The sequence below is a fragment of the Rhinatrema bivittatum genome, chromosome 8 (genome assembly GCF_901001135.1).
Source record: "Rhinatrema bivittatum chromosome 8, aRhiBiv1.1, whole genome shotgun sequence".
Taxonomy (NCBI): Eukaryota; Metazoa; Chordata; class Amphibia; order Gymnophiona; family Rhinatrematidae; genus Rhinatrema; species Rhinatrema bivittatum.
The window spans coordinates 12755838-12781641 of record NC_042622.1 but is presented as its reverse complement, the minus strand read 5'-3'; the positions used below and the strand labels follow the sequence as shown (position 1 = coordinate 12781641).

Here is a 25804-nt window from a genome sequence, read left to right as displayed (position 1 = left end):
GTACTTAAGTCGGGGCTGTGCGCGTGCCCTTAGGCTGCTGGGAAACATGGCTGAGTGCAGCGTCTAGCCAGTTCGGGGACGCTGGATGGGAGCGGCACGAAGATGCCGCCGCAGCCAAACTTCCAACAGGCAAAGAGGGAGTCGCCAAAGAGGTAAGGTGGGCGTAGTGGAGACGTCGGGCAGCGACTGTCGCAACAGTGGTCTCAGAATCTGATTTCTTTTTCCAGTCTCCTGGTAACCGAATTGGTAAAGGCTTACTGGCAGCAAGTGGCAAGGAGGGCATTCTTTAACTTCTCCTGTTCAGAGAGACGGATGTGTTCCCTCAAGGGAGAGTCCCTCTTGCTTCCATGCCTTGGGAGCTCTCATCAGGTCCCAAGTGAGGTATCTAGCCCCCAACCATCCGTCTCTGCAGAGGAATCTAGCCAGTCTGAGGAGGGTACTCAGGACACCACTGTCTGGAGGATGTCATCTGAGATGACAGAAGTCCCCACCCCAGTTGCCTTCATCGTTGGAGTTGTAGGTTAGTGTCCCTTCATCCCTTGGTTCTGAGGAAGGGTCTACATGAATTCCCTCAGACCCCCTACCTGATCCGCCAGAACATTCTTCACCATCGGAAGACCTCTCATACTACAAATTCTTGGATAAGGCGATGAGCATTAACATCCGAAAGGACAAGGACTCCACACCAAGGTCTTTGGACTTCTCTGGAGTCTGAAAACTCCATCCAGGTATGCAGCAATCTCAGTTTTTTGATCCTAGGGGATATACAGATGAGAATGTGGGAGAATCCAACACCCTGTCCATCAGTAGCCAGGAAGCTAGATCTGAAATATAGAGGCCAATATTCAGTACTACTTGGATAAGTAGGTGGTGGGTAGAATGCAAGCATAATGTTGAGGAATTACTTATCCACGATGGGCCTAGCCGATCTGGCCACACAGATGCAGGAACAAAAGACCAAATTAAATGGCCTACTGAATAGGTTCCTGCAACAGGCCCAGCATCAATTTGAGCAAGTAAACAATTTGCTACAAACCTTGTCTTGATGTTTTGATATGCTGCAAACCCAGTTTCCAAGTCCAGCCCCAGTACCAGCTCTGGGTCATTGTGCACTGCTACCTATACAAAGGGTGCCAAGTGACATTTAAATCCGCACAGGATCTCCAGGCGTCGCGCGTATCCAACTGACAGGCAATCGAGCTGCTATTAGCCCCAGTGAGGATGCCTGTTGAGTTTGCCATCGGGCTTTAATCGTGCCACTTTTTACTTTGGAGCTAAGCCTAGGCAATTTCCATTGCACTTCCATAAGCGGCGCGAAGACATGCCCACAGCAGCATCACAAAGTGTTATGGATTTGCTCCCCCAGAGGGGAGAAGTTAGCAATCTGTTATGGGTTTGCTCCTCCAGAGGGGAGGAGTTGGCACTCTATTATAATCTCCGTGCTGAGTTGTAATCTGTTATGGTTCTGATTTCTGATGGGCGGAGACATCAGATGAGAGCTAGCACTTTGTTGTGCTCAGCTCCTGAAGTGGGAGGAGGGAGCACACTGAAGTAAATAGGTGAATCCTTGGGCCGATGGCAGATGACAGCACCCCCGGGAGGATATCCTGAGAGGGACCACCGGCTAGGCTTGAGTATGGAGACAGACACAGATAGTTCTTTTATTAAACAGGTTAGTAGAACCACCAGATGTGGCAGTAGTGAGCTGGTATGCCCGGCAGGGCTGAAGTCCCTCAGATACTGGAACTGCGATCCCAGGGTTGCTGAGCTGTAGAGAGACTATAGGTAGTGAGTAGACAGGGTATGCTGTATACATAGCCAGTAGTAGATGACAATCTCACATAGAATCTTAAGAAGGCTCAGTAGCTGGAAAGAGTTAGGCACTTGAGGAGTGAGTACCTGGTTCCAGAGAAAGCTCTGAGAGAGTGGTAGCAACTCACGATTGTCTGTATCTGTAATAGCTTCTAGGCAGTAGAGAATCTTCAGAGTCTTCAGGAACATGGGCCCTTGAGGAGCGAGTACCGGTTCCTATCTGCAATCTGAAATAAAGAAAAGAGAGCGAGGCTGCCAAGGAGCGGGTACCCCTGGTAAGTCCGAGGAGGCAGAGTAGCTTGGACGAATCAGTATTCCTAGACTGAGTTCAATTCGTAGTCCTTGTCCTAGTCCGTCCATCCATGCTAACTCCAGTTGTAAGCGTAAGTGAAGACCTTTTATGTTGGAAGCGGATGACGTCAATACAGGGGAATGCCCCTAAGGTTCGCGCCCTTGCTGGTACATACATCGGAGCGCGCGCGCTCTACGTCATCAGGAACATGGCAGATCCGCAGCATCGAGCCGGTCCGGGGACGCCGGGGAGAAGTGGCATGGAGACGCTGCCACAGCAAGCCATCCATCAGACCCGGAGGGAGTTGCCAAGGAGGTAGAGAGGGTGGAGCGAGGGCGAAGAGCAGGCCCAAACGCAACACAAAGGGCGCCAAGTGACATTTAAATCTGCACAGGATCTCCAGGCGTCGCACACCAAAAAGAGCGCAACCAAATGGGCATGCCCCTTGGCGCGCCCTTTTGCGCATATCTATAAAATCATACCCATTTTGCAACCACCAAACTAACAATTATTTCACATCAATACATGCTATGGAATCACTCAAAAATATACCCATTTTATTAATCGCACGTTCAAACAAATAATACCTATTCAAAAAACAGATACCCTCCTCACCATCCCCATTCTTTCTAACTTTCACTCAACAGCATTTACCCTCATAACAATCATTCTATTCAATGCACAATCCATTCTAAAAAAGATTCCCATCCTCCATGACCTTCTTATCGACAACCGCCCAGAAATATGTTGTATCACAGAATCTTGGTTAAAAGATTCAGACATTGCTCTAATTGAGCAACTACAAAAAACACTCTATGATACACACTCAGTGCCCAGAAAAAAAAGAAAGGAGGTGGTCTTTTATTTTTAGCCCTAAAAAATTTAAATTCAAATTCCATTATATTAATATACACTCTCCTCTTGAAATTGCCCTCAACAAATCTAATCAGCTACAAATTATTCTTTTATATGCCCGTCCACGTCTCCTAGAGCACAACCCTTCACCACTTATTGAAGCCATAACAAACAACATCAACATGAACACCCCAGCTATCATTTTAGGAGATTTTAATTTACATGTTGATAAAACTCCCCTTTCAATTTCATGTCAACTTTTACTAGATACCCTGACAGCCATTGGCTTCAAACAAATAATTAAATCCCCGACTCAAAATGCTGGACACACTCTAGATCTAATCTTTATAAATAACAAAATTGATCTCTATGAACCACCCACAGCAACGTATGTTCCTTGGTCAGACCAAAAACTCATTGAAGCTAAAATTCACCTTAACCCTATCCATATTGAACGACACAATCAAATCAAACACATTAAATTCCAAAACTCTGTGCTAGTGATGATTTAATTCAAGTACTACCCAACAGCTTAAAACTATTAAATAAGTCTAATATCAACTCCGCTGTAAACTCCTGGCTTTCCATTACATCTGAAATTGCCAATAATAAATGTCTATTCATTCAGAAAGCAATTCAAATTAATCCAAAATACAAAACTCCTTGGTACACCCAAAAACTCCGAAACATCAAAAATATACTAAGATCAACTGAAAAAAAAAATGGAGGAAAAATCCTACAGACCAATTAAAGGACAAATATAAAACCATTCTTTACATTTATAAAATGGACATTAACAAAGCCAAAAAAGATTTCTATGCTGAAAAAATACATAACTATCAGTTTAACCCTAGAGAACTTTTTGCTTATATCAAAGACCTTACCCAGCATGAAAGTACTCTTACAAATACAAATAACAAATTGATCAACTGCGATGACTTCGCCAACTTCTTTAGAGACAAAATCCTAAATATTATCACAAAAATCCAACCTATAAAGGATCAGACTCTAAACATCCCAAATATTTCTAATACCAGATGGTCACAATTTGAAAATACATCATCCACTGAAGTGCAAAATATTATACAAAAAATGAATCCAGCATCACACCCTATTGATGCTCTTCCAGTAAAAATACTCAAATTAGTTTCTAATATTATTGCTAGGCCAATTGCTGACATAGTAAATATTTCCCTCAAAGAAGGTATTTTTCCTGATAAATTAAAATGTGCAGTTATTAAACCAACTCTCAAAAAAACCTCAACTTGATCAATCCAACATTGCAAACTATAGACCTATTTCCAACCTCCCTTTTATAGCTAAAACATTAGAGAAAATTGTTAATCAACAACTCTCAGACCATCTAGAAAAAAATAATATACTTTTCCCTGCCCAGCATGGATTTAGAAGTACCTTCAGTACTGAAACACTTCTATTATTTCTCACTGACACAATTCTCAAAGGTTTCGATGATGGCCAAAAATGTATCCTCATATTACTAGATATATCTGCAGCCTTTGATACAGTCAATCACCTCATCCTTCTTAACAGATTAAGAGAAATTGATCTCTGCGATAACACTGTCAACTGGTTTACATCCTACTTACCTAATAGATCATATGTTGTCAGAGCAAATAACACAGAATCTAGACAGATATTTCTCCCACATGGTGTACCACAGGGATCTTCATTATCATCAAGACTTTTTAACATCTACCTTTTACCTCTATGTAAACTCCTTACAAACCTCAAGTTAATTTACTTCATCTATGCTGATGAAGTCCAAATTCTACTCCCAATCAATGACAACTTGGACAATACAATAAGCACTTGGAACACCCACCTTAAATCAATTCAACTTCTCTTAACAAAAATGGCTCTCTCCCTTAACAACAAGACTGAAATTCTATATTTATTTAATAAAAATTCACCTCTACTTGATCCCCAACTCGTCAGCTACTCTACAGATAAAGAATTTATCCTTACAACAAAAGATTTGGGAGTCACAATTGATAATGAAATAAACCTAAAGAAACACATTAATAATACAATAAAAGAAGGATTCTTTAAACTACAAATGTTAAAAAGAATTAAACCACTTCTACACTTTGAAGACTATAGAACAACTTTGCAAGCCTTAATATTCTCAAAATTAGATTACTGCAATGCAATTCTTCTAGGTCTTCCAATTTCAACTATAAGACCTTTGCAACTTCTGCAGAATGCAGCAGCTAGATCCCTTTCCAACTGCAAAAGATCTGAACACATCACTCAGATTCTTAAACAACTACATTGGTTGCCAATTTTTCACAGAATAACATATAAAGTCCTAACTCTGATCCACAAAGCTCTTTATAGTAACAAAACAGAATGGATGAAAGACACGCTTCTTTTTAAAGACTCAATTAGAAACCCATGTTCAACAAATACTGGTCTTCTCTTAACCTCTTCACCAAGAATGATACACCATCAATTTACAAGGGACCGTGCTTTTTCCATCGCAGGACCAGCATTATGGAACACTCTACCCACGGAAATAAGACTTGAACAAATGACTGAAACTTTCAAAAAGAAAATAAAAACTTGGCTATTCAAAAAAGAATTAATAACATATTAAGATCAATCACCCATCTTTCATTCATATCCTCTCCTTACTTCCCATTATCCTACCCCTTCCCGTTAATTTGACCTTCACTACATTCTATAACCTTCCCTCGTTTCAACCCACCTTCAGTCATTGATCACATTCCTATTTCTAACATATGTGATATATATATATATCTTAGAATTCCTATCCCATTTTGTTCCCTCATTTGTTATATTTTGTTACATTGTATCCTCTTTTTGTTTCTCAAATTGTTGTATGTAAACCGACGTGATGGCATTTGCTGAATATCGGTAAATAAATAAAATAAATATTCAGACCACGAAGTCCATGTTACAACTCCCACCATCTCTGAGGTATAGTGGTGAACCTAAGGGATGCAGAGGATTCCACAATGTTTGCAAGATGCATTTTGAGCTATAGCCAGCTCGTTTTTTGTTTTTTTTTTGGGGGGGGGGGGTTCAGACTGTATCAAGATCATCTATATTCTTTCCCTGCTGGATGGTCCCGCTCTTGCCTTGTCATCTCCCTTGTGGGACCAAGATGACGTGTTTCTCAGGAACTTGGCTAACTTCACACAACAGTTTTGCCTGATCTTGGACATGGGCATGTCTTGTCTGCTGCCACAGAATTTCGTATTCAGCAAGGCACTTGCTCAGTTGGCAAGTGCACAGTGGAATTTAGTACCTTGGCTTTTGAGTTCGGTTGGGCTGAAGTTAGCCAAACTGCCATTTTTTGGCAAGGATTAATCCAGAAGAATAAAGGACGAATTAGCAACTCAGGATCTCTCTCCATCCCTAGAAGCAATTATCGCCATGGCTATACAAATAAATTTGAAATTTTAGGAACAAGTACGAGAGAAGAAGGCCTCCCATTGGACTATTTCTATGGCTCCTAAACTATTGAACCCCCTGGATGCCACCCCAGAGCCAACGAGGGATATTGCCATCAAAGAGCCCATGCAATTGGGCAGTACACAACTCTCCGTAGATGAAAAACAGATGCAAAGGCAGCATAATCTTTGCCTCTACTGCACAGCACAGGGGCATTTTGTTAGCCACAGACCCATGAAACTGGAGACCTCCGTAAGGAGAAGTCTAGTTGGGAGAGCAGTTTTTCACGATCCTGTTTCTTTCCCACAGTTAATGATACTGGTGTGTTTCACCTTCGGAAAATACTCAGTTCAGACTGAAGCCTTAGTAGATTCTGGAGCCTGGGGCAACTTTATTCAGGAATTACTTCGCCAGTGTAGGTGTTGTACCACCAGTTTAACCACCCCTTGTGTTATCTCTTTCGTTTACGGAGAACTCTTACCTGGCCGCTTTACTACAACCACCATGCCTATCATCAAGAAAGCCTTAAGTTCTAAGTGCTGTCTAAAGTATCCAGGCCTCTTGTACTTGGATTACCCTGGCTCAGTCTCCACCAATCAGCCATTGACTGGAGCACCTTATAGATCATCCACTGGGGTCCATCCTGTCAGGAGCATTGTGCTGTTTCATCCTTATCTCAGGGCACTCTGCTCTGGAGCATCTTGCTTGAAGTTCCATATCTACTTCTCCAGTATACACCCTGTTCCAGCTTTTACCAGGAGCCCTAGCACCTTGCAATCCTGCTGACCACTCAAAAGCTCTGAAGTCTGCCATCATGGAGGTAGAAGCCACTGCCAAGACAGCAGCGGCTATCCTCATCCAACACAATGATATCAGAACCTATAAGTTATATCTTTCCCCTGCTGAAGGGTCCTTGTCAGTAGTACAGGACCAATCAGCGGATGCTTCCTCAGTTCAACTTTGAAACTAAAGACTCCCTGGAAATCATGTTGAAACCCCCGAGTTCCATGATGATAAAGAGGTACCTTCAATGTTTCCCAGAAGCTGAAGATAAGAGGCTGGGGAAGGGTCATCAGAGGAAGGAGTTCTGTTATGTTTACCATTCTCGGGATAGCCCTTTGAGTGGCTGCACTCACCCAAATGCCTCCAGCCATGCCCTGCCGCTCCATGTGGCAGGGAAACGCCTCCACTTCTGCCCTGGTCCCAAGTGTGTGCATGTGGCACACACCGTGCTATGAAGGCCCTGTGGTGGCTGTGTATTTAAACTCTGGCCATGCAACACAGAACTGCCTTAGCAACAGGTCCCTTGCTTTGCTCCAAGCCTGTCTTCAGCTTCAGCCTTCATCCAAGCTTGTCTTCAGCTTCCACCTTGGCTGGCCCTTCAGCCTTGTCTGGTGTCCAGCCTTAGCCTGTTCCTTGGATCTGACCATAGTCCCAGCCCCTTGGACCTTGTCATAGCCTGGTCCGTGCCAAGTCTCATTAGCCCGCTGTCTGCGTAGACCTTAGGGCTTTGCCCCCGAGGTTGCGCCAATTGAGCCATGACAAGAGGGGCTCATGCTTATGTTCCTTGCCAAATTGGATTGCTATGTGTTTCCTTGTTCTCTTTTCCTTCCTGTGCTAAGTTACTCAGTATTGTACCTATCAGTGCACGCAACTCTTGTATGGTTGTCGTGGAGAATGATACCTCATAGTTTTCACATGGTGTTTATAAAGGTAATAGTTCTCCTTGATCAGCAGGGTTGCTCATAATTGAGGGCTAGGCAAAGTGTATAAACTTAAGTGAATAAAGCTCTTTGGGGTGACTTTTTTAAAAGCGTAGCTCATGTTAAAAGGTCCATATGTGCAAGTGTATTTTAAAGCTGCAAATTACTCGTGTATATACACATGCACAAGTGGAGAAACAAAAAAAAAAGCGGAGTTGGAGCATGTCAGGTGCATTCTGGGATGGGTCCAACATTTATGCGCATAAATCCGTATTTTAAATCTGATGGCCACAGTGCGCAGTGGCTTATTAACCGCGTATATTTACTTCTCCTCTTGATGAGGTGTAAGTCTGCAGACATTTCTTTTTAGGTTTAAAACGACTGGATGAGGTCCGGATGACCTCGAAATGGACTGGGCAAACTGGTGGGCTAATGGGTAAAATTGGGAATGGTCTTCATGCGAGCAGGTTTTAAAACCAGTTACCTGCACATGTTAAAGCTGACGAAGTCCTAAGGGAGATGCGTGAATTATAACCGCTTAAAATTAGGGGCACACTTAGGTGGAGTAGGCGTATTTTAAATCATACGTGCATACTTGCACGCATGATTTAAACTTCCTTCTTATGTTCGCTTGCATACACATACGGGTGCCTGCCTGCTGGTTTTAAAGTTACTGACCCTGTGAATAAGTTGCTGCAAGCTAAGCTCTAGACCTGTTTGAGCCTAAAATATGTTTGCTAGAAATCATAGTTCATATGAATGAGCATAGCTTGGAAAAAGTAGAAGTGAGATTGAGTAAAACTGTAGCTGCAAAGCAATGTTATAGGCAGACTTTCCTAAGCGTATATATCAAAATGCCTTTAAACTAAAAAAGTATATGCACATATTTGCCTTTCATACTTGAGCAGGTGCATTTTATAGTGCATGTTTAATGTTAGGCTCAGTGGCTGATATCTCCCAGCAAAGAAAACCTACATAGAGAGACAAAAATACAAGAAGAGCAATTGGGGAAAGGGATATGGGAGTAACAACCGCCATACCTGTGTCCCCAGGATGATTTTTAGAGGGCCAAGGCCTATCATTAAATTCCTCTCTTCTTCCCCTTCCACATTGTTATTTATATCTCTCATTCTCCTTTGTCACTTTATCTTCTTAATACTTTTTCCCAGCTTTCACATCCCAGTTCCTTTCCCAGCTTGCCAGGTTACCAACAAAGTAAAACAAACTTAAATAAAACTTTACTTGTTCTCCTTTAAACACATACAGAAATGTTGTTTTATCGCAGAGTCTGATTCACTAAGGCCTTTCTCCCATTCGGTGGCTATGAGAGAAAAGCTTACTGAATGTGGCCAGAAATCCGCCAGTGGAGTCACATGACTCTTCCTTTTTAACTGCTGAACCTTCACCTCTTTCCTTCTCTAGCTCTTTATTCCATTTTCATTAGCATTTTTGCATTCATCATTTGTGATTTTGTGTTACCTTTTTTTTTATTGTTGGGTAGGAAGGGTTTTCACTACTGACACTTTCGGGCCGACGCCATATTGGCATGTGCTAAGAGGGTGCTCATGATTGGGCGCCTGCTCCCTTAACGCGCGATGATGCAACCTCTCTAGGGAGCTAAAAGAAATTGTGCGCCCCCTCGGCAGTGGGCACCCAGGAGAGGTGGCTGTCAGACGGTTAGGAAAGCAGACGCTCAATTTTAGAGCACTGCCAGGTTATTGTTTTCTTAGGACTCCTTTTTTTTTTTTTTTTTAGTTAAAATGGTTTTCTTTCTATTTTCAGTCAGATGGCTAGAGTTTGGTCAGGGGGTGTGTTGAACAGAGTGCATTTCCCAAGTCCAAAGCAGCAGAAACAAGAACTTGGTCATTAGGTATTATTTGCAGGGTTATAAGTATGCTAAAGGTTCACAAACACTATTACCAGGAAGAGAAAGGCATCACAATACTAACTATGCAGTCTTCCTTTTTGCTTTTTGCCTTAACTCCAAGACATCGGAAGATTTTGGTTTAGTTTTGGTTTTCTACAGCTGGACCAGAATGTTAGTGGCAGAACCTGAGTAAACCGATTCTGGGGAGAAACCTTATGAGATCATGGAATTAGTTTGGCAACCTAATTTCAACACATGCAGCAATGTCCTGAGGGTAGGGTCCTCTCCTCTCACCTACCCATGCCGCCCTGAGAAAAGTACTGTTCATTATATCACTTTTAGTATTTAATCATTCCTGGGGGGGGAGAGATATGTTAATTTAGTTCTTTGCTAATGCTAGAAGGGCAGATTTGTTACAGGATTCTGTAAATGGTGTGTCTTGCATTAAACCTCATTATTGCCACTATAGGGTCTCAGCGGTTCACTCTTAAGAGATGTTCTGAAGCACATCAGTTAAAAGATGGGAGTCACAAAGCAGCCTTGGACCCAGAATTTGGAAAGACTGTGAAAGACCTGCCCAGGTAAAAACCTGCAGCAATAATATGATCATGTAGGCCCACATTGTGTTTGAAAGTATTATGTCGCAGCTTGGGTTCTTGCTGATAGAATTTCTTAATCTAATGTTTGAATAAACATGGGGATGTCAATATTCAGAGCCATTTAGATAGAGAACTTACAAGTTTTGACTATTTCCCTTGCTTATCTGGCTACAATTCAGCCACAAAACAAGGGGTGTGTTGAGGGCATTCCAAGATGGGGTTGAGTTATCTGAATAACCCCGATATTTGGAATTAGCCGGACAAATTATCAGGATAACTGCCTGAGAGCAGATAACGTTAGACTTTACCGGCTACATTCAAAAGAAAAAAAGATCTAGAAGTGCCTCGCTGGAGGCCTGTGCTTCCATCACAGCTACTGAGTGATGGCAGAAGCGCCTGGCCTGAAGATTCAGGGACAGGGGAGTGGGAGGGGAAGCGTGGGAGCACTAGAGGTGTAAAAACTATTTCATATTCACCCAGCACGGGGAGAGGAGGAGGGGAGTGAAATACTTTTGCACCTGGGGGGAGCTGTGTTTGGACCTTTTTTTTCTCCCCCCCCCCAGCAGTTCTTTTGATTATAACCAGTTAAGTGTAAAGTTATCCAGCTTATCAGAGCTGGATAACTTTATACCCAGCAATATTCAAAAGAATATCTGGTTATGTTTACATTTATCTGGCTACAGTTAACTGGATAACTGTTCATCCCAATGACTATCCTGGACTTGCTATCTGGCTAGCTTTAGCCAGATAACTTGCCCATTCTCCTTTTTATTCCATACAAGTTTGACTTTCAGCAGCTTTTTAACATTCCCCATGGGGAGTGAGGATGTCAGGGCATCCTCACTACGAATTACCCTAATATCTGGTAAAACTATGGCGTTCCTAATGGGGCACCAGCAGAGGTAGCACTAATAGCCCCTTCCTGCCCAACCTCCACAGAAGAACAGGGATTGCTTTCTAATTTAAACATGCCATTCCACTATATCTTGTGATTTTCTTTTTCCAGAAGGAAAGGATATCGGTGGCTCACATTAGCGGGGCTATCATTCTGCCTTTATACTTCATTATAGCATTCGACTTAGACCACTTTCTGGAACAGTAGAGTGCTATGAAGGCAATGTTCAAAGGGATTTCAGTGGGTAAAACGGTTGTCTGAAAATTAGCCACCGTCTTTCTGGGTTCTCCCTCGATATGCAGGGCTGAATTAGTCATGACATGGGGGAGGTCATCTGATGGCACTGAATGGACCCTTCTCTCTAGCATGCATGGGAGTTCTGCCTCTTGAGCCTCTTCAGACACAGACAACTATCATCTTTCTCTTTCTCTTGTGCATTTTAGTGTTTCTAGCCTCTCTCTTCATTGTCTCCTGCCCCTGCAGCTCCCACAACAGCACTTTTCAGTGCTACTAAAAAAAATAAAAATAAAGGAAGTTTAAGGAGACCTGGGAAGGACACCACCCCAAGTGGCTTTCTGTGACCGAATTATGTGTCTCTCTCTCTTACCGCTGCCTTGTATACAAATCCATGATTCTGCCAATTGCTACCACTGTGGCAGGATGTCAGGAGCACAGAAAAACCGTGCATATAAAATGGCCAAACACAGCCACTGCTCTTCTCCCACGCCGCTGGCTCCAGTAAGGAATCCTCTCTCCATTTTCCCCCAGGTTCCTTGGGAATTTCTGGTGCGTTGCGATTAAGCAAATCAAAGAAGTGTGGGGTGCTGGAGCACTGAGGCTCCGTGCATTGTACCCAAACTAATTCCCCATGGGGGCCTATGAGGTCTCCCATAAGAAGCGTATTCTTCCGTGGAGAAATCGTCCTCTAAGCAAGAGAGTCACAGAGGGCATTCAGTGCGGAGCATTCGGTTCCATGCGTGCACAAGGCAAGACACTGATTGCTGTCAACGCACTTGCACAGATGAAGCAATCAGCGCCGTCGAAGCTCCCCCTTGAGCACTCCCCTTCCTCCTGTCCGAGGACTTCACCTACACCAACTTGCTTCTGAATATGAGTAAGGCACTGGAGGTCACCGAATAGCAGGATGTCAACTCCAGGACCAAAGTGTTTGGTCTTTTGAAGATCCTGGAAACACCTGCAGAGGTGGTAGCAATCCCCATCCACAAGATCCTGTAGGACTTTCAACTCAAGATGTGGGAAATCCCTCTCACTGGCCACCTGGAAACTCAGTCTCAAGTAGAGTCCAACAGTTTCTGGAATGTGGGGTTGTGCAATTTCCCTACCAATCAGTGGTAGTCAAATCGGCCCTAAAACAAGCCAAGAAGACCCGCCTCTACTCTAACTCTGCTCCAAGCAAAGAGCCTTGTTTCTTGGACAGCTTTGCAAAGTCAGTGTTCCACAGCTCGATGCTGAATTAATTCAGTTACACTGACTTCCCATTAGAGAAGATAAGAGGTGGTTGGCACCTTATAGACTAACCAGTTTAATGAGACATGAGCTTTGGAGAGTCAGATGCATGAAGTATGGTACAGGAGGAGGGTAATATATACATGGTTGGGAGGGTGAGGATACAGAACAAAGAGAAGGCACTGAAATAGGCAGGCGGGGTGTAGAAACAATTGTTAATAGCATTAGAGTCCAGACTACTGATAGCTGAGGTAAAGTGTGAAAAGAGAGAATGATCTGAGAACAGTTAAAGATGGTTCTAGTATGCTATGAAGCTCTTGTCTCTTTTCAGACCTAGGGTGATGGTGTTAAGTTTTTGATGAGTTCCAGTTCAGAAGTTTCACGCTGGAGTATTCCTTTGAAGTTCTTTTTTAATTGTGTTATAACCTTATGGTCAGATAGGGAATGTCCTGGGAGGTTGAAATGTTCTCCTACTGGTTTCTGAATATTGCCATTTCTAATGTCAGATTTATGACCATTTATTATTTTCCTTGGGGATTGAACTGTTTTTCCTATGCAGAGAGCAGAAGGACATTTCTGGCAGGTGATGACATATATTGTATTGGAAGAGGAGCAGTTGAATAAGCCCTGGATGTTGTAGTTGATGTTATTGGGTCCTATGATGGTATTGCCAGGGTTAATATGTGGACAGAGTTGGCATCTGGGTTTCTGGTAGGGTCTGGCTCCTGCATCTGACGAAGTGGACTCTGAAAAGCTCATGCCTCAATAAATTGGTTAGTCTATAAGGTGCCACTCGCCTCTTCTCCTTTTTGCTACACCAGACTAAATATAGCTACCCCTCTGAAGATCTGAACCATTAGAGAAAAGTTAAGTTTAAAATCATAATTCTGGTGTATAAGGTGGTTCAGAAGGCAAGTGCTGAATATTTAAGGAAATTGGTTAGTACCTAATGGTGTATTGATACAAATTTTATTCGTTTGAGAGGTTTATAAGGTGGTACACTGGAAGAGCGCATTTTGGGTGTATCATCAAAATGTGCAATTTGGCACCATTTGATATTAGGTTGGAAACTAATTATCTGGCATTCAGGAAAAAGCTGAAAGCATCATTGTTTTCTAGTTATTGAGGATATGCGGGCTATAGAGAATTTTATCAGGCAATTGATGGTGGGTTAATGATTAACTCAATTTTATTTTCTTATTATAGCAAGCTATTATAAACCAGCCCATACAAGCTTATCATATGTTGGAACCTTAAAATGTGGACTGAGCTATGTCTGAATCTGAGTGATGTGTTTTGAAACTCCAGGGAGGAAGACTTAGAACCAATGTCAGGAAATATTTCTTCACGGAGAGGGTTGTGGATGCCTGGAATGCTCTTCCAGAGGAAGTGGTGAAGACTAAAACTGTGAAGGATTTCAAAGGGGCACGGGATAAACACTATGGATCCCTTAAAGGCTAAAGGATGGGAAAAAATAAAAAAGCTAAACCGGCATGGAGTGGCAGATGGTACCCTTAAGAGAAACATGGGGGTAACCTGCATGGAGCAGCATTACTACCCTTAAGAGAAAAATGGGGGTAATCTGCACTGAGCGGCAGTTACTACCCTTAAGAGAAACATGGGGGTAACCTGCATGGAGCAGCAGTTACTAACCTTAACAGAAACATGGGGGTATCCTGCATGGAGCGGCAGTTACTAACCTTAAGAGAAACATGGGGGTAACCTGCATGGAGCGGCAGTTACTACCCTTAACAGAAACATGGGGGTAACCTGCATGGAGCGGCAGTTACTACCCTTAACAGAAACATGGGGGTATCCTGCATGGAGCGGCAGTTACTAACCTTAAGAGAAACATGGGGGTAACCTGCATGGAGCGGCAGTTACTACCCTTAACAGAAACATGGGGGTAATCTGCACTGAGCGGCAGTTACTAACCTTAAGAGAAACATGGGGCTAACCTGCACTGAGCGGCAGTTACTACCTTGGGAAGCTTGCTGGGCAGACTAGATGGACCATTTTGGTCTTTTTCTGCCGTCATTACTGTGTTACTATATGAACCTGTCATAAAAGGGTTTTCAACCCTGAAGAGACTGCAAGCCACCACAGACAAGGTGAAGGAATATAAAAATATGTCAAAAACCCCTGTGTGCTCTCCTGTGAATGACAAATGTTCTGTAATAACCAGCATCCAGCACTCAGTGTTAACAAGTTGGGAAAAAGGCTGCACTGTTTAGCCTGCCAAGAGAACAGCACTACATAGCCAACAGAATGCTGGGAGATCATTTAAGGTACAAAAGGCGCAGTTTGCTGGCTCTGTGTGTATGTGCGGGGCGGGGATAGCCAGGAAGAGAAGAGTACATCTGGCAGCTCTGCAATCTGTTCTTCTCCTGAAGAGCTAATTATCAAGAGGGAGAGACAGAAGTCTGCCCTCTGAGGAAATAGAGAGACAGACAGCTGTTTTTACATCATAGCAGAGCTACATGTAAAATGCCAACAAGGGACAGAGGAGCCAGGAGCTGAAATGCTGAGAGACTTCCTTTTCAGAGTTATCCACGCCCAGGAGCACATGGCTAGAATACCTTCCTAAGAGATTGAGTTAAGTAATCTAAACTTTTCACAGAAAGTATCTTAGCAGAGGAGGGAGAAGGTTTATTTCTTTGCCTTTTGTCAAAATTCAGTATCTCATCTTAACTGCTTCAGCCTTTCAGCCAAAGTCAAGCATAAACCCTTGCTGGCAGGTCCAGCCACTTGAGATAGGGCTGGGACAGAGAAGCTGATGGGCCATGGTCTTTCTGGAAGAGACTGAAACCAGGCCAGCTTTCAGTTTAGTACCAAGTAAACCATTTGGGGAAGCTCCCCAGGAGAGAGACAGAACTTCCACATACTGCAGTGCTCATCTATTTAGTTTGTCATCTAGCCAGCTCCACCTCCAAGAGGGACTTCTTCATTTTCTTGATTTTTTTTTTTCATAGAATTATGGGGTAGATTTTAATAAAGTATGCCCGCGCGAACAAGAGTATGCCGGATTTTAATAGATACGCGCGTAGCTTCACGTATCCTTTAAAATCCGGGGTCGGTGCGCGCAAGGTTGTGCAAAATCGGCAGCCTGCGCACGCCGAGCCGCGCAGCCTGCCTCCGTTCCCTCCACCCCCCTCCCCCCCCCCCCCCCCCAACCTTTGTTTGAAGAGTTATGCCTGCCAGCTGCGCGATTCCCCGGCCCGGGAGCAGTTTCGGAGGTCTCGGCCACACCCCCGGGCTGGAACCACGCCCGCAACCCTGCCCCCGGATGACGCACCGCCGCAACACGCCCCCCGACACCCCTCCCCCCCCCCCCCCCCCCCCCCCAGGAAAGCCCCAGGACTTGCGCGCGTCCCGGGGCTTGCACGCGCCCCTGAGCCTATTCAACATAGGCTCGGCGCCCGCAGGGGGAACTTGGGGCAGGTTTTCGGGGGGTACGCACGTATCTTACGCGCCCCTATGTGTTTGGGACAGAGTGCAGCCTTTATAAACTGGTGTGAGATTGGGGTGGATCTGTTCCCTTCCCCCCCCCCCCCCCCCCCCCTTTTTGAGTACTCTGTGGTAAAGACAATTTTTGAAAGCTGTGCACTTCCCTGCTTTAAGAGGCTATACCCACTATTATTCTTGCATTGCTTGATTTAAAATAAGAACACCACTACTGTACTTTTCCCATTTAATGTTCTGGTTGGTTTTTCTGTCTACTTACACAATACCAGTAAAAGGGTTATTTACTGTTTTATTCTGGTCTGTGGTGGCACAGGTGAGAGGTTGTTTGGGAAGGGCACAGAATTGTGGTATCGGGGTGACCGGGACCTTGTCTCACCCCCCACTCAGGCTATGAACCTGAAGATAAAACATATTAGTAAATATGGGGTATTTCATAATCCAGGCCAAGGGGGTGCCACATTATTAAATATCACATTGATTATTGTAGTGAAAGAAAATCTGTTGCGGAAAAGGGGCAGCCTGGATTTGATTATTGTGGTGATAGAAAACCTGTTGCAGAAATGAGCTGCTGAGAAACAATGGTTGATATTGTGATTGAGGGATAACATGGAATGGTTTACCAGAGAGGAAGATGATGTTCCTTTAGCGAGGCCATGCTGCAGTCACACGGGTGTGCAAGAGAATGTGGAAAGACCAGGCTGACACAGGAGGGGAGATGGAGGAGAGGAAGAGCTGTAGCTGGGGAGTGTGTGCCCCTGATGTCCCCACAGCTTTTTCCACACCACCATCCTGTCAAGTGCTGAAGAACTAGTAGAGCCTCCTATGAGTCCCCAGAAGTGCCACCCAATGCCTGTGAGGAGAAGATGATGGCACAAAATGAACAGATAGCCAGTCTATTAGAAGGCTCTTTACAGGCCCATCCCTGAATGACAGCTCGTTTTTCTTTCTTTTATTTTTACAAGTTTTATCTGTTTGTCTTATTGTGATTATTTTATTATGAATGTTTTAATGGTAACCTGCCCCGAACTTTGTAGGGTGCGGGCAACAAGTCCTTTTAAATAACTAAATAAATATTATATTGTTTTGATTTTTGAACAGGATCAGGTTTTACCTGTAAACATGGTATATAAGAAATCAGAACTAAATAAATAAAATAAAATATCTGCATGACTGTATAGAGAAACATAAGACTAGAATAGAAGAACATGCCATACTGGGTCAGACCGAAGATCCATCGAGCCCAGTATCCTGTTTCCAACAGTGGCCAATCCAGGCTACAAGCACGGGCAGGGTCCCAAAGGGTATAGAGAGTCCATGCTGCTTATCCCAGGAATAAGCAGTGGATTTCCCAAGTCCACCTTAATAATGGTTTATGGACTTTTCCTCCAGAAACTTGTCCAAACCTTTTTTAAATGCAGCTACACTAATAGCTTTTACAACATCCTCTGGCAGCAAATTACAGACCTTAACTAGTGTGAGTAAAAAATATTATCTCTTATTAGTTTTAAACATATCACCTACTAACTTTATTGTGTGTCCCCAAATCTCTGTACTTTTAGAGTAAACAACTGGTTAACATTTATTCGGCCCACTCCATTCATCATCATCATCATCATCATCATCATCTCCCCTCGACTGTATCTTCTTCTTTAGCCTTCCTTCATAGGGGAACTGTTCCATCCCTTTTATCATCGTTGTCGCCCTTCTCTGTACCTTTTCTAATTCTGCTCTATATTTCTTGAGATGTGGTGACCAGAACTGCACACAATACTCAAGATGAGGTCGCACCATGGAGTGATACAGAGGCCTAATGATATTCTCTGTTTTATTTTCCATTCCTTTCCTAATAATCCCCAGCTTTCTATTTGCTTTCTTGGCTGCTGCTGCTCACTGAGCAGAAGATTTCAACGTATTATCAACGATGACACCTGGCTTCTTTTCCTGAATGGTGACTCCTAATGTGGAACCTTGCATTATGAGGCTATAATTTGGGTTACTCTTCCCTAAGTGAATCACATTGCACTTGTCTGCATTAAATTTCATTTGTAATTTGCATGCCCAGTCTCCCAGTTTTGCAAGGTCCTCTTGCAATTTCTTAAAATCCTATTGTGATTTAACAACTTTGAAGAATTTGGTGTCATTGGTAAATTTGATCACCTCATTGTTTTTCCCATTTCCAGGTCATTCATAAATATATTAAAAAGCAGTGATCCCAGAACAGATCCCTGGGTCATGTCACTACTCAGCTTTTTGCATTGGGGAAATTTACCATTTAGCCCTATTCTTTGTTTTCTATTGTTTAATCAGTTTGCAATCCACAATAGGAAGCTGCCCCATATCCCATGACTTTTTAATTTCCTACGAAATCTCTCATGAGGAACTTTATCAAAATCCTTCCTGGAAATCCAGATCCACTATATCAGCTGGCTCACCTTTATCCACGCGTTTATTTACTCTGTCAAAAAATATAGCAGATTGGTGAGGCAAGGCTTCCTTTGCTAAACTAATTTGGGCTTTGTCCCATTAAACTCTGCCTATTTATATGTTCAGCAGTTTTGTTCTTTATGATACTTTGTACCATTTTGCCTGGCACAGATGACAGTCTCACTGATCTGTAGTTTCCTGTATCACTCCTTAAGCCCTCTATAAAAATTGGTGTTAAATTGGCAATCCTCCACTCTTCAGGTACCATGGATGATGTTAATAGCAGGTCCATAATTTCAGTTTTCAGTGCTTTTGGCACTCTGGGATGTATATCATCTGGTCTAGGTGATTTGTTACTCTTTAATTTGTCGGTTTGCCCTAGTACATCTACCAGATTCCTTGAGATTTGTTTCAGTTGTGCAGAATCATCACCTTTGAATATTATTTCTGGCATGGGTATGTCTTACATCTTCCTCAGTGAAGACCAAAGCAAAGAATTCATTTAGTCTCTCTGCTATGGCTTTGATATCCCTAAGTGCCCTTTGATCATCTAATGGTCCAACTGACTTCCTCGCATGCTTTTTACTTTGAATGTACCTGAAAAAGGTTTTATTATGAGTTTTTGCTTCCACAGCAAGCTTCTTTTCAAATTCTCTTTTTGCTTTCCTTGTCAATATTTTGCATCTGATTTACCAATGCTTATGCTGGTTCTTATTTTTTTCATTCTGATCCCTATTCCATTTCTTGAAAAATGTTCTTTTAGCTATTACAGCCTCTCTCACCTTACCTTTTAACCATGCCAGTAGTCATTTAGATTTCCTTTCATATTTTCCAATGTGTGGAATACATCTGGTCTGGGCCTCCAAGATGGTATTTTTAAACAGCGTCTATGCTTGATGTAAATGCTTAACCTTTGCAGATGCTCCTTTCAGTTTTTTCCTGTTTTCTTCTTTTTATCATAGTCACCTTTTTGAAAGCTAAATGCTGTTGCAGTAGATTTCTTTAGTGTCCTCCCTCTAGTTATTAATTCAAATTTGATCCTGTTCGATCACTATTGCCAAGGGGCTCCAACACTGTTAGGTCTTGCACCAGACCCCTCTTGTTGGTTCTTGTACCAGCAGTCATTTATTTCATCTGGGAACTTTACTTCTCTAGAATGTCCTGATGTAACATGCACCCATTCAGTACTGGGGAAATTGAAATCACCCATTATTATTGTGCTGCTGATTTTGTTTGTCATTTTTTATTTTTAGTCTGCTTTTCAGCACTTCAAAGCGGATTACATTCAGGTACTGTAGGTATTTCACTGTCCCCGGAGGACTCACAGTCTTAAGTTTGTACCTATTAGCTTCTCTAATTTCTTTTTGCACTTTATTGTCTGTCTGTTCATTCTGGCCAGGTGGTCAGTAATATACTCCCACTGCTATTTTATTCCCCTTCTCACCTGGAATTTCTATCCATAAAGATTCAACGTTGCATTTTGTTTCCTGCAGTACGTTTATCCTGTTTTACTCAGTGCTCTCTTTAATATATAGTGTCACCGCTCTACCAATTTGATCCATCCTATCATTGTGATATAATCTGTACCCTGGTATAAGTGTCCCATTGGTTACCCCCCCCCCCCCCCCCCTTCTGCCAGGTCTCTGAGATGTCAATTATAGCTTCCTCTTCATCCAGTGCTATACATTCTAACTCTCCCATCTTATTTTTTAGACTTCTAGCATTTGTATTCAGTGATTTCAAAGTATGTTTTTTGTTTGTATTATTATTCTGCTTATCAGTTGGCCTTTTCCATTGTGAAGATCTATTACCTCTGACCAAACAATGGGACTTCTCTCTGGGTCTAGCACCAAATACTGTCATCAGATAAGTCTTTAGTCAGTAGCCTTCTAGAAAAGTACATAAAGCACTAGGTCTTGTTCATCTTAAGGGAGCAAAAATGTGCAGGTGCCAGGTCCTGGGTCGTAGCTCACTGCTCTAACCACTAAGCTACTCCTCCACTCAAGATTTGGGTCCTGAGTGGAGGAGTAGCCTAGTGATTAGAGTGAATCCAGGCTTCAAGTTCCAGAGGCCCCCACCCCTTGCAGCAGAAGAGAACAAGAAGGCTTATCTGCATATTCTACCCAGCAGCCCATGGGAGAGATCACCATGAGGGAATCCAGGCTCAGGCTCCACAGCCTCAGTTTTCAGAGGCCCTGCACTCGGAAACCCCGCCCCCTTGTAGCAGAAGAGAACCAGAAAGCTCATCTGCATATCCTACCCAGCAGCCCCCGGAAGAGGACTCCAGAGGTCACTGTGAGCAAATCCAGGCTTCAGGCTCCAGAGCCCCAGTTTCCAGAGGCCTGTACCCCTTGCCAGCAGGCCTCTTCCATCTAGCTGGCACAGGAACTCTGTACAGAGGACCAGCCAGGCTTGTTTGGACAAGTCATCTTCGATTGCATTTTTTTTCCTTAATACCTTAGGCCTCATGGGCCTTTTCTTCTGCAGGGCTTTTCGTTTTGGGGCATCTGTTTGGAGGATCTACCCTTAGATCATTCTGCTAAGCAGGGACTACTACACTAACTAGATTCCTGGGAAACTGGGGATGGCATTGCTGGAGGCTCTGGAAAGCGATGAAGAATCTGTGTCAATGCATTGGTCAGGTTGTTAAGAACATAAGAAATCAGAGCGGATGACGTCACCGCGCGGGTCGGACGGCTGATCCCGAGCTGCTCCCCGACCGCTCCTAGCATCAGCCTTCATCGGCGCCCGGAGGCCTCGGTTTTCGCCCTAAAACGAGGATCTGCCTCAGCAAGTCCTGCTATGGCAGCTGGCAAGAAAAAAATCGATTTAAAAAAAATTTCTTTCGCCGCGGGTGCGGCCGAGCTGGAAACGGGCAGTGTGGCCAAAATGGCGGACGGGCCAGGAATCTCTCCCGAGGCGGAGGGGGAGGTGACCCCAAGGTCCCCTGAGCGGGGAGACAACGAAATGCCCTCCCGATCCGAGTTTACAGCGTGGTTTGGGGCGCTGCGAGCAGATATGGCACAGAATAAGAAGGACATGGAGGCAATCATGTCAAGCCTAAAAACGGAGGTAGCAGAGATCGGACACCGAGTGGAGACCTTGGAGGAGGGCCTAGAGGAGCAACAGACTTACAGCCACACTCTCGGTGAGGACCAGCAGAAGCTCATCGATGCCCAGGACGTATTATCCAGGCAAGTGGAAGACTTGGAAAATAGATTAAGAAGATCTAATCTACGATTTAGGGGCATTCCAGAGACCCCTGATAATAGTGACTGTATAAAGGTGGTTCAGGACATTTGTAAGATTCTGCTTCATCCTGAGACGGCTCCAGCGGAGGAGACATCTATTGCTTTAGATAGAGCACACAGATCCCTGGGGACTCCAAGAAATAACCAGGCCAGGGATGTCATTGCTTGCTCTCACAATTTCCAGGTGAAAGAGCGGGTGATGACGGCTGCCAGGGCTCAAGGCTCCCTGCAATGGCAGGGGCAACGGATTGAAATTTTTCAAGATTTGTCCTTCACCACCATTCAAAAGAGGAGAGAGTTCCGGGCTGTGGTGCAGGTCCTGCGTGATCAGAACCTTCGATACCGATGGCTGTTTCCCTTTGGACTGAGCTTTTCTATTAATGGTATCTCCTCCAGGGTTCAAAAGGTGGCAGAGGCCGAGGATATTCTGCGCACGGCAGGCCTCCTGACGGAGGCACGGAGACCGGCGAGGACTGGTACACTGGAGACGCCACTCAGGAGAGACTTTCCAAAGTGGCAGCGGGTGCCCAAGGGTGGTAAAAGGCTTCGAAGGAACTCTGAGGACTCTAATGCCTCCAAGGGGCCAGGCTGAGGGGCGGGACTTCCGAGGAGGGACACCTCCTCGCAGACTCTAGCTTTGTGCGGGCCCTGTGTCACGCCTGGATCCACAAAGGCTGAGGTCTGTTGCCAGGTTCAATTGTTTTCTACGTTTTAGGTTGATGGGGCGACCGTTGTTTCTCTGTGTTTATTCATGTGCGAGCGGAAGGGGGGACGGAGCTTGCTCGGTGATGGCATCGCTCTCCATGCTTCAAGCCCACGTAATGAGTGGGCGCATAAGGGGTGGGGGGGAAGGGTGGGTGGAGGGGGAACTGTTCGAGCCTTAGATGTTTTCTTCCTGGCATTGCATTCGGGTGAGGGGGGTAGATTACAGCTCCTTGGCTGGGTATGGTTGGGGGGTGGGGGTCAGTGTTTACCTGTAGGGAGGTGGAAGAGATTTTTTCTATTATGTATTATTTAGATGGATAGTCTAAAATTAATCTCTGTGAACACGAAAGGTTTGAATTCGCCTATGAAAAGGAAAACCTTTATTCAGGATATGAAAAGGTTACATGCTGATATCGTGTTTTGTCAGGAAACGCACCTGCTCAAGCGGTATGAAAAGCTGTTGGCTGCTAGGGACTACCCTCATTTCTATCATTCAGCGGCAACTAAAGGGGATAAATATTGTGGGACTGGTATCCTGTTTTCCCAGCATGTTACCCAGAGGTGGGCACGATCTTAAGGGACGTAGAGGGCCGCTATATTATGCTGAAGGTGAAGCTATACAACACACAATACACGCTGGTTAATGTTTACGCACCCACAGGTGACCAGGGAGCTTTCTATGGGAAATTATCCAAGTTATTGGGAGACTGGGCGGAGGGGCACTTAATTGTTGGTGGGGACTTCAATCTCACTAGAAACCCTTACCTTGACAACACGGGCTCTAGTCCGGGAGGGAGACGTAAGGAGAGACAAGCCCTCAAACATCTGATTGATGATAGGGGCCTTACAGATATCTGGCGACTATTAAACCCCACGGCTAGAAATTACTCCTTTTTCTCACACTCGCACCATTCCTATTCTAGGATTGATTATTTCCTCCTTGACAAAGCATTGGTCAGCCAAGTCATGGACGCTGATATTGGTAGTATCACCTGGTCTGACCATGCCCCGGTGTGGATCTCGCTGCGGCGGTGTGGGGGGGACCAGGGGACGCGATTCTGGCAGCTCAACGAACGTTTACTGGATGATAAGGCCTTTGTTGAAAAGATTAATGAGGCCATACGGGACTTTCTGGCTATTAATGATAATGGGGAGGTGGCCCCTGGTACACTATGGGAGAGCTTGAAGGCCTTCCTACGAGGCTTATTTATTTCTAGGGCGGTCTATGTTAAAAGAGACAGTGCTAAGAAACGCCTACAGCTTCTAGAATCTATCGCACACTTAGAGCTCCGTCATAAACAGACTATGGAGACCCACATTGCACAACAGCTACGGGAGGAACGTAGGGCTCTTCATGAATTAGAGATGGGAAGGGTAGCGCACCAGTTAGAGCTTCTCAAACAACAACATTTTGAATATGGCAATAAAGCGAGCAAGCAACTTGCACGGAAATTAAGGGAAAAGGAGGCAGCCACTCATATTACAAAAATCCGAACCTCGGATGGGCAATACATTCACTCGCAAGGGGAAATAGGCCAGAGATTTAATGCGTTTTATCAAGACCTGTATGACTCTGACCCAACTATCACAGACCCTGAGATAGCTAATTACCTGGAGAGTGTTCACCTGCCGCCCTGGAAGAGGCTGACAGACAGCGGCTAGACAAGGAGGTGTCACAAATGGAAGCTCTTCAGATTATTAAAGAGCTCAAACTGGGCAAGTCCCCGGGATTGGATGGGTACTCTGGGAAGTTCTACAAGGTATTCGGGGCCCTATTAGCACCACCCCTTATCAACATGTTTAATGACTTGAAGGATACTGGCAGAATCTCCCAACAAGCCAACACTGCGGGAATTACTATCTTGGCTAAACCCGGGAGGGATCACACCCTATGCGGATCTTATAGGCCGATATCTCTCATTAATCTAGATCTCAAGATACTGGCAAAAATTATGGCCAGACGGCTGGGGAGTGTAGCCCATCTGCTGGTGGCTCCAGATCAGTCAGGGTTTATTCCAGGGAGGTTGGCTTCCGATAATGTACGGCGGGTTGTTGAATTGATTGAACATGTCCAGAACCATGATATCCCGGCCACTCTTTTATCCGTGGATGCTGAGAAGGCCTTCGATAGAGTACACTGGCCTTTTTTATTTAAAGTAATGACCAAAATGGGGCTGGGAACGAACTTTCAGTCATGGGTTCATAAATTGTATGACCACCCCCAGGCCCGCATTAAGATCAATGGAGCATACTCCTCTCCTTTTGAGGTCAGGTGGGGCACTAGGCAGGGTTGCCCCCTGTCCCCCCTGTTGTTTGCCTTGACATTGGAACCTCTGGCGGAGACGGTTCGCGGTTCGCAGTCCATTACTGGCATCTCCGTGGGAGGGGCTGAATACAAAGTCTCCTTGTTTGCGGATGATCTCCTTTTCACGGTCACCAACCCTGACTCCTCATTATCCGCTTTGGCACAGGAAATTAGATTGTTCGGGAGGGTGTCTGGCTTCAAGATGAATGAGGACAAATCTGAGTTGCTTAATATTTCTATGCCCGATTTAGTGTACTCAAGGATGGCTGCACATTTACCCTTTAAGTCGGCAAAAAAGTGGATAAAATACTTGGGGGTCAAGATTTGCCCGGATCTGCGGCAATTATTTGACTTAAATTACACCCTGCTTGTCACTTCCATTCAGTCTATCCTGGATAGATGGGACAGAATGAATCTCTCTTGGGTGGGGCGCATTGTGGCGGTCAAAATGACGATTCTCCCTAAATTTGCTATTTATTCCAGACCTTGCCCGCTAAAGTCCCTCTTAAAGCTCTGACTCTTTGGCAACGAAAGCTCTTTCGATTTGTCTGGAAGAGACGGCCTCCACGGGTGGCTAGGTCAGTTCTATATAAGTCTCAATTACAGGGGGGTCTTAATTTCCCTAATCTGTTATGGTACTACGTAGCTAATTTATTAGCTGTGATTATCAATTGGCACTGTCACAGTCAGATCAAGCCCTGGATAGTAATAGAGAAGGCGATTGCA

At 44.3% G+C, this 25804-nt stretch overlaps 1 protein-coding gene across 1 annotated transcript in view; it reads left to right on the top strand.

Moving 5' to 3' along the window:
- The window catches only part of SLCO4A1 (solute carrier organic anion transporter family member 4A1), a 127429-nt gene that overhangs the window by 55124 nt on the left and 46501 nt on the right, over positions 1-25804 (top strand). The window contains 1 exon segment of the mRNA XM_029612402.1: positions 10437-10548. Coding sequence (XP_029468262.1) covers positions 10437-10548 — 112 coding nt within the window.